This window comes from Poecilia reticulata, linkage group LG13, assembly GCF_000633615.1.
Source record: "Poecilia reticulata strain Guanapo linkage group LG13, Guppy_female_1.0+MT, whole genome shotgun sequence".
In the NCBI taxonomy this organism is placed as follows: Eukaryota; Metazoa; Chordata; class Actinopteri; order Cyprinodontiformes; family Poeciliidae; genus Poecilia; species Poecilia reticulata.
In genome coordinates, this window is record NC_024343.1 from 15,318,788 (window position 1) to 15,328,575 (window position 9,788).

A 9,788-nucleotide genomic window follows, 5' to 3' on the forward strand; every position below is an offset into this window, starting at 1 on the left:
TATATATATATATATATATATATATATATGTCATAGTACCCCCAAGAATTTAAAACTACTTTCACCCCTGGGATCATCACTACATGACGCTGTTTCTTTCAGTTGAGAAGAATGATCGTGATGCTGACTAAATCCTGGGCATCAAAAGTTTCACCAGAAAGTTCTCTTTCTTATTCTGCAACTTTTAGAGCGGAATGAAACATATCTTTTTTCATTTTTGGCTTTTAAATGAACAAAAAGACCTTTTTTTTTTAAATGAAGCATTGGGTCAAATTAACACCATTTCTTTTTGACAAAGTGGACTCAGAGCAACATCAGTACATGAAAATATTCATTATTCTTTAATTTACGGCACCATTGACCTGCAGCATCTTCTTTGCGCTATTCAGTTGTGATGCGAGTCTTTCAGCTGCTGTAACTGCATTACTAATTAACTGGTAAGTTTCTGCACAGTTAGTATTAATGACCCAAAATCAGCCACTGAGTAGATTGAAATGCTGCTGGGGTGTTGGCCACATTAAAGCGCATCTTTTATTACACTCACATTAGCCTGTTAGCCCCATGAGATCCCCATGAGGAGGAATGAATAAACCACTGAGGTGTTCTGGGTGTCCGATCAGGAAGCCTCCTTTTGGACGTGTTCAGGGTAGAGGATATCCTGCAGAATGTGGTAAACCAACACAAAGTAGCTCGTAATTGTGAAAAAGGGGGAACTACCGGTACACGTTGCTTTAAACAACTAAATATCTGAAAAGTGTGGATTCAGCCCCTCTGATAACCTTGCATCCTTTTCCTTTTCTACTTCACATGTATGGCTTAAGAATAGACGAGGTTAGTCTTTCTTGTGCAAAGTTTTCAAAGCTATTCCCCTTTAGCATTGGAGTAATCAGGGAGTTGAATACGATGGCACACCCGTCTTCAAGAGGATTCATTTGCGAAAAACTGTATGTATTCCTTTCCTTCCAAGCCACAGCTGTATGCCACTTTCTATTAGTCCATGGCGTGAGATCCCATTGAAATATATTACAGTTTGTAGTTGTTATGTGACAAAAAGTGTAAAAAGTCTAAGAGGTTTTGAGATTAGCTTTTAAAGGTAGCACATCTTCTGGACTGAGACCACAGTAGGGGGAGCAGGAGGGAGCTAAACACTAACAGTCGCCCTTAAAGCTATTTGTTGATGCATCAACCTTCCAGGCTGCTCAGGTCTTCTGGTTCTGGTTCCGGTCTGCTCTGCGTTTAAAAGCAGCAATAGGTTAATCACTTGTTGAAATCCTTTACTTTTCTGTCCCGAGTGTGGAGCTGTAAGCATTTCGATTAGGCTGATAAAAAAAAAAGAAAGATAAAATACAGTTCACTCACTGATTCTTGTTTTATTGTGAAGTTGCCAGTTACACGGCAGCCGTCATGTTATAAAAAAAATCCCACAATACATTCACATTTTCCAATCACATCATCTCACACGGTTCATACAGCTAAATACTTCAGGAGAAGCAACAGATAACAGTCGAGTGAGCTGCTTTCAGTTCACTTTAACAAGGAATGCCATTGGTGTTTAGGAAGTACCTGAGAGGAGCAGCTTAGGATGACAACATTTTCATTAACTATAAACTTACAGACCTTTTAAAAAGAAGGGAGAAATCAGGCTGATGCGCTATGCAGCTATTACTGTGAAGTCAAATTTTCTCTTTGCAAAGCAAGACAAAGAGGGAAAAAAAAAGCAAACTGGCCATGTTTCAGGCCTGCTCCCACCACACCCACAATCAATAACACTGCAACATCTGGAGTCCAAAATAACCGCCTGTAAACTTTAAACAGATCAATATGAACATTTTAGGATTATTCACCATTTTAAAGCACCAAAAGCAAGTGAAACAGTAAAGCCTTATTGGTTTACGGTCCTTTTTCTTTCTTTTTTTAAACATCACAAATCTGCTTTATCACATTATTAGGAGAAAGCAGAAACCATTTATGGATTATCTGGTAATAATACACCTCAAAAGGAAGACTGGGGAAAAGCCCCAACAATAGTCAGAACAACAAGAAATAAAGTCTGAGGATAAACAGACGGTAGAAAAATGCAACGCAAATAAAAATGTCGAAGGCTGCAGTTGCAGGCCGTACGCAGTAAAGCACAGTGTTCCTCTAGTTTCTCACAGCTTGGCACGTCGATGGCCTGACATTTTAAGACATAAACAGTTGTAAAGAGTTTTTAGCTTCAACTGAATACAATCCCTACAAACACCTGAGACACAGCGATGCAAGAGTGAAAGATTTTACTAAAAAGAGGTCTTGGTAACAAAAAAAAAAAAAAAAGAGGAAAACAAATATCCAGTGATGTGTTGGGAATATTCACTGCATGAGATTTCCAGATATAGTAGCCAGTCAGCATGTATCCGCTATTTTCCCTAATGCCAAGCTGTTTCAATGCACATACAAAAACTTTAGGCAGCTTAATTTTATTTTGCTTGGTGTAATAACTCTGTAATTTAGTGAGCGAGCTTCTTTCAATCAGCAGATGGAGCTGCATCTCAGTCGAACCTTTTACAGACCTTCGATTGCTTGTGCACATAGTAGGTCATATGTAAAATGAACAAAGTTCATCAGATTGAAAGCACTTATCCCACAGTAGGGTCAGAAAAAAAGTTTTTTTAGTCGAAGTAGTTTTTTTGAGAGAAGAGCCTGAAAGAACTATTGAATTAGTGTGAGAACTCCATTAACAATCCTATGTAGAGAGAAGTATACATAATGACAGCATGTATAGTTTTTTGTAGTATATAGTTTATGAAATATTTTGGGGAACATTTGAACACCCTCCACAAACATCAACCGAAGCAAAACTTACAATGAACATGTGTTTTATTACGTTTTGTTCAAAAACATTTGTGGGTCATCTTTAAAAATAAAGCTTATTTATAACTTCACTGACTGAAGAAAACCACAAAACTTGAAATAGTGGTGTTATTGTTGGGCTTCAAGGAAAAAAAAAAAAGGAAACTGCTCTGTGTGGTGGTGAATACTTTAAGGCGGTTGAGGCTCATCGCTACATGGATTCCCTTTCCTCCCCCTCAGAGGTAAACGTCCATGGTGTTGAGGATCATCTGGCGGCACAGAGGACAGTTCTGCTGGTAAATGGGCTGCCTCAGGAGGATGTTGGTGCAGTCCCTACACAAGCAGAGGTGTCTGCACGGCAGCAGCACCACTGTCTTGGTACAGTCCTGACAAATAACACACTTTTTTCTCTCCTCCTGCTCTTTTAACAGAGTAAGCAGGCTTTCGGCGGGCAGGAGTTTGCCGTCTTTGCCTAAAGATGAAGATGGCGATGTCCTTAGTGATCCATCTGAACTCGACGAAGGCAAATCCTGCAGTTCCTGGTGGGCTCCGTCTCCCGCTCTTCCATCTGGTGGGTCCCGCCGCTCCTCCCTGGTGTCGCCGTCTCCTCTCCCTCTGTTGGCGTTGTCGATTTGGAGCACTGTCCGCAGCACCAGGCGCAGAATAGACAGCTGCTGCCAAAAAATCCTCTCCCGCAGGTAGACGTGTCGAAACCTTCTCTGTAGGTGCTGCATGTTGCGGTGTAGAGAACGTGGAGTGTGCCACAGGACCGTGAAGCGCAGCCACAGAGTCTCATACAGTCTCCGCAGAGCACGGAAGGAGTTCATGTACACCAAAATGTGCACAGCTGCTTGTCGGCTCAGTCTGGGGTTCAGGTAGGCGGTGGTCATCAGAGCAATGGTGATGGTAAGCAGGAGGCCGTAGATGTTCAGGATGAAGATGGAGATGAACATGTGGACAAGGGAGGCAATAAAATCCAGAAGCAGTTTACAGGGAGACCACAGAAATGCTGACGTCCCGACCAGGCTGCTGTACAGGAAAGTGAAGAAGGTCAGGGTGAGCTCCAGCGCCTTCTGCAGTGGACTGGACACCGTCTGCCACACACCCACAGCTGCCAAGTAGATGTTCTGGGTGGCGATGAGGGCAAAGTTCACCACCGTGTTTGTGAAGTAAACCACCAGGCTGACAGCGATGCCACAGCCCTCCAAGACTGACACCAAACCCCTGCACAGGTGCTCCTTCCCCCGCAGCAGGACGTGCATGGACAGGTAGCCCACCATCTTCAGACTCTCCAGGAGCCCCTCGAGGGCCAATAGTGCGCTGCCCAGCAGGGTGACTGCCCCGTGGGCCAGGCTCGATGTCGTTTCTGCCATGTGCATGGTGGAGAACAGGAGGAGGTTCCCCATCTGAAGCAGAAGGTTAGTGATCAGGGTGGGCAGGTTGGTGATGAAGGCGACGATCGCCAGGAGAGTCTTGACCACTGTGTGTACGATCAGAAAGTTTAGGTCCAACAGTAACCCGGCAACATCCAGGCATCTCCCCACAGTGGATATCACAAAATTCACCACCCCCATGGTGATTTTAACCGGTTACCTCTCCGTGTTCAGAGGTGGTCTCCATGTGCATTCTGGCTGAATATCAGTAATATCAACGTTACATCTTGTACGGTCCTTTACTTCTCTGCTAGCGTCGTTCGCCCCGGTACTACAGTACACCATTTCACTCCATGAAACAAAAATCCGTCTTTTTTGGCGTGTTATCCACGTCTTCTGCTGGCTGAAAGGACGCGACACCATTACAAACACACGCGTTTACAGAAGCGGATGTTTGGTTTCAAACCGTTGACACTTCCGTTTGTTTTCCTGGTTTCGTTTTAGCTTTGTGGTCCTAATGCGATCCAGAAAGGCTTTCTCGGTTGAACGGTAAGGTCTCAGAATATGTAGAAGCTGGAAACTGGTCGAATAAAACAGGATAAAATTAGAAAATAAACCTCACAGCAATATTTAAGGCGTTTATCGTCGTTATCAACACCGCCATACTTGTTTTGGTCAGGTCAGCTGACCTCGCTTCTGGGCATGGGAATTTCGACTCTCTTCCGGGATCTGCACCATTCGACTCAGCCCAGTAAAAAGAATCGATTCTTCAGTATTTTACTGCGTTTGAAACTGGGGTTTCTTGAAAACAACAAAGAAGAAAACAACGAAGCAGAAAACAATTCCTTAACCTTTCATTCAGATTATTCTGATTAATTGTTTTCACTTTAGTAGTTGTAATGGTGAGACAAAACCAACAGCGACTGGATGGTAGAAACTAACATGAAACAGAAGTTAAGAGAAACACAATAGTATTAGAACCATTTTAAGCTGTTGGTGTTACTGCATTTTGTCAGCACAAGAGGAAGTAAAACGCTACCTATTACTGTTTCACACCTACTTAATCCAGGTGGTGTTCAGGTACGGAGACCGAGAACAATTGCTAAACTTTTTTGCAATTGAATCTGTTACTTAGGGAGTAGCAGGTTTCGATTGGACAAAGCAACTTTTTATATAATAAATTTACGTCAAAGCCATTTAAAGCTGATTAGAAAAACTAAATTCTTCACAATTAGCATCTGAATGCAAAGAGCCTGAAGGATGGTTGCATCATGTCAGAAATACAATATATTTCACTGTTAATAAAATAATAATTATTCGTATATATTACTTTTTAATAAAAATATATTGTGATAATATAGGCGAGTAGGCCTGTAGTATATAGGCCATGCAGACATGCAGATGTCTAAGATTGAAATTGATATAAAATACAGCAGCCTTTCATGACAGGAAAAATGGAACAATTTGTGACTGAAATTGTTCCAAACTGACAAAGTTTACATTTTGTCATTGTAAACTTGACATTATGTAAAGGGAATTGTGACTCATTGTGTAAAGTTTACATAAAGTAAGGGATACGCTTTACATTATGTAAAGCTTACCTTTACATAAAGCCCTTTAGAAAAACCATTGTGCAGAACAATAACCATAGCTAATGCAACTTTATTATGTATTTAATTATAAAACTGCCATTAATGTCCCATTACCTACTTAGGTAGATGACAACTAATTGAATCTGACAACATAATTCTACCACTGACATTTTTTATTAATCAAACATACTAAAGAACTCTAGAGGAATAAACATGGGGAGCTTTGTGAGATAATGAGTTGAGTTCACATTGATTCTATGACTAAGAAGAACATGAATATATTGTCCCATTTCATCAGCAACTCTTGCGACAATGCAACAGAAAAACTTTTACAATCCAGAACAATATGAAACTGTACTTCCTTCCTTGTCCCAGCCTCAGCTTCTCCTTCTTACAGCGGGAAACCGATACCATCATGGGAAATTCCGTTCTGGACCTTTGCAGAGATGACAAACAGCAATTGTTTTAAATTCCTAATAGTGCCAATGGGGATGCATAGGAGGAGTGCATGAAGCTATTAAAGGTGTGGATGCATTTTTTTGTCTCTCGCTAAGAGCTTTAAGACCTGCTCCTTTTATGGCATCTGTCGTTATGGTCAGCCAGCAGGCCAGCAGTCAGCTTCCTCTGTTTGTTTTCTGCTCAACCAAACCCTTCCTCTCTAAAACGATGAGTTCAAAGGTTGTGTTGTCTTAAACCGAATTTGTGGTGTTAAACTTTCAATTCTTGATGATGACTAACATTAAAAGACAGTTTGATCAATTGAAGAAGAAAAAAAAAAAAAAGCACAATTTTTCTTGTTTTGAATCCGCACCGTGACCATTTAAAGGCTTTCATTTTCTGTCGAAAACTTTAAAAAACATTGCGTGAAAACCAACATAGGATGAAAAGGAGACAGTTGGACAAAGCCAAGGATATTTGGATGAGTAATTTACTGCATTTGGACTTTGATATCCTCTGAGACACTTCCACTCCCTGAGGAGAGCATCCTCCTCTTTGTCTGCTTCTCAGCTTCCTGCAAGAGACTCAAAGCTGCACTGAATCAGTCATAGTAACAGTCCAGCTGGCAGCAAGTCAAGTAACGTTTAGATTTGATCCAGAAGACCTGAGCGGTCTGAGAGGTGGATACAATAAAAACAGGTCTTCAGTGTATTTCGAAGATAATCCGTTCAGTAATTTATAAACGAACAGAAATATTTTAAAGCCTAGTCTCTGAGATACAGGGAGCCAGAGGAAGGACTGTGAAGACAGGTCTGCAGTAATCAACGTGGCTAAAGATGACATCAAATATTTGGACTTATAAGCTCTGATATTTTTCACATTTGGTCATGTTACAACTACAAACTTCAACAAATTTCATTAGGATATTAAGTAATATATATCATCACATACTAATGCATAATGGTGAAGTAAAAAAAAAAACATAATACATGTACAGGTATGTGTGTGTGTGTGTGTCACCCCCAAGTAAAATAATAACCATGCATGGTTTTAAAGTTTATTTACAATCTGAAAAGTGTGGTGTGTGTTTGAATTTACTCATCCTGAAAGAGCAAAATGTAGAAATGCTCTCTGGAAGATCACACAAGTCGCAAGTTTTTATTTTTATTTTTTGCTGAATTTAAATGTTTTTCCTGCATTTAACTCCATCAGTCTCTTCATCAACACTACAACACTTCTCTGTCCCTGCTAAAGAAAAGTATTACCACATCATGATGCTGCCACCACTTTGTTTCACCCTTGGGAAATTATCCTTAGGGAGAAGCGCAACTTTAGTTTTATGAAGCAGTTCTTGCACAGGCTGCTTTCTCCATAGTTTGAAAAATCCGTGGCTTTTGCCATCGCATTAGGCTGGTCTTCTGTTCCCAGATGTTGCAGTTTATTTTGGGATGTGATGATGTTTTTGGCTGCTGATCAGTACACCAATTTCACATAAACTTACATCTAGAATATGTTCAGAGTCAGCGTGAGCGGGTTTTGGCTGACTCTGAGGGGGGGAAAAAAAAAAAACCCCACAAACTACACTCCGTAGAAATCAGTGGAGTGCAGACTGGTCAAGACCCAGATGGCGACCCTGAATTCCTCTCAAATTTCCCCATCTCTACTGCACACTCAGAAGCAGTGACTGAAAGAAGACGGAGAGTAAAAGGTGAAGTTAAGGAAGCAGTGATGGCTTCCTTAACTTCAGAGAGGAGAGGACTAAGAATGTCGGGGGTCCAGCAGTGTGACATTCCTGCCTTCTCGGGACTTTGTTTGAGCATCTGCAGGATGTTCAACAGTTTGCAGGCAGCAGCAGCTTCCTGCTCCATGACGCATAACGCAGCATCTGCAAAGCAGCGGCAAGTTGTTTTATTAAAAACATTTGTTTGAAGTGTCTTGCTGTCACTCACAAACCTCTGACGTCTTTATAAGTTTCTTGTTCTTGAGACAAAAGCCAACATGGCCTCTTATTAGAACCGATGACAATGTTGTTTATTTTTCTGAACTGAAACATGATTATTAGGTACGTTTCAGATGCTTTAGAGGTTATACAAATAACTACGTTTTTATTGTGTTGTTTGTAATGTTAGATTTCTGTCTTATTCATAAAGCTGCAGTATGTAACTTTTATAAAAAAATTAGTTAATGTGTGAAAGGATTGGTCTCCTTCACCTCCTTCCTGAGGTATTATTGGCGTCTGAAGAAATACACGGCTCTTGACCAAAAACAACCACTCACAGCCAGGAGGAAGGTCTTAGTGCTGTCAATCATCCCTGTGTATTCCCAGTTCAGTGTGCTAATGGTGGTGAAACAACTTACTGTTACTGGAAAACCATTTACAGCCGTGATCGGTGGCCATGGTAACCAGTCTGGGAGAAGACAGAGGAGCTTGATTTTTTCAGAGATTATGTGTCTCATACCACAGTGACAGTTTTAACACATATGTTAAAAAAGTTTTTTCAAAAAGTTACATACTGCAGCTTCAACGTAGACAAAGGTGTCCCGCAGGGATCTGTTCTGGAGTTACTCTTATTTTTATTTATTTACATCTGAACTATTAGAAGAAACAAAACTTCATCCATGGAAAGGGTTTGAATCTCCAACATGCCGATCGCTTCACATTTATCTTGTCTTTTTCCAAACTAAAGTATTTAATCTCGTACGTTGTCATTTTATGTTCTGTTTAATGCCAAACTATACTCAGAATGACACATGGGAGAAACACATCAGTGGGTTAATTTATTGTGATTAATGCCATTACAACATGTAATCACCATGGAGAGGCAATGCGAAATTCTCTGCCGCTGCGGTTGTCACAGTGTCTCTTTGTCCCACTCCCCGCTGTGGTGACGGAGTTTAGCAGAAATTCAGATTTCTCTCCCACTCCGCCCTCAATCAACTGGTGCCCTCTCAAAGCCCCCACGTCTACTGGAGCGACTCGTACAATGGCCGTCTCTCATCCTGGACCCCCAAAACAAGTTGCTCTTGGGTCTGGGCTGAGTGGCTCGGAAAGAATGACTTCTTTTCCTCCCCTTCCTTCCTTTAGTCTTTCCTTAGCCTGTGAGCGCAGCACTGTGAACTCCGGTGAGATAAACAAGAAGATTTATCATCATTCTCCGAGGAGCAGTAGGGACGCTGAAATGAGGAGTTGATGTTTCAGGAGGACAAGGGTCAGGAGCACAGACAAGTGTTAATTTACACATTTTATTTTTTGACATAAGTCCTGTGACAGTACTAACAAACCACCATTACAAACAATGACCTAGATTTTGTTTCCGTTATTCAAAATAATTATTTTCAAGTTTTCAGTCTGGCTAAAAAAAAAGAAGGGGGTTTTGACTCAGTTGCTCATATCTATGCTAAAGCAAAAAGTTGAGGTTTCTGTTAATGTCAGCTGGTTTGATAATGTTCCTTTAACAGGTTCCATCCATCCATCCATCCATCCATCCATCCATCCATCCATCCATCCATCCATCCATCCATCCATCCATCCATCCATCCATCCATCCATCCATCC

General features: G+C 41.1%; 1 protein-coding gene across 1 annotated transcript; it reads right to left on the reverse strand.

Moving 5' to 3' along the window:
- Positions 1-1,350: 1,350 nt before the first annotated feature.
- rnf26 (ring finger protein 26) lies at positions 1,351-4,907 on the reverse strand. The gene has a single exon (XM_008425640.2). It carries the CDS (start codon positions 4,401-4,403, stop codon positions 3,066-3,068), a length of 1,338 nt encoding a protein of 445 aa, XP_008423862.1. The 5' UTR covers positions 4,404-4,907; the 3' UTR covers positions 1,351-3,065.
- Positions 4,908-9,788: the final 4,881 nt, after the last annotated feature.

Excerpts from the sequence above, each read along its gene's own strand:
- rnf26 (XM_008425640.2), bottom strand. The coding sequence starts at position 4,403 with ATGGGGGTGGTGAATTTTGTGATATCCACTGTGGGGAGATGCCTGGAT.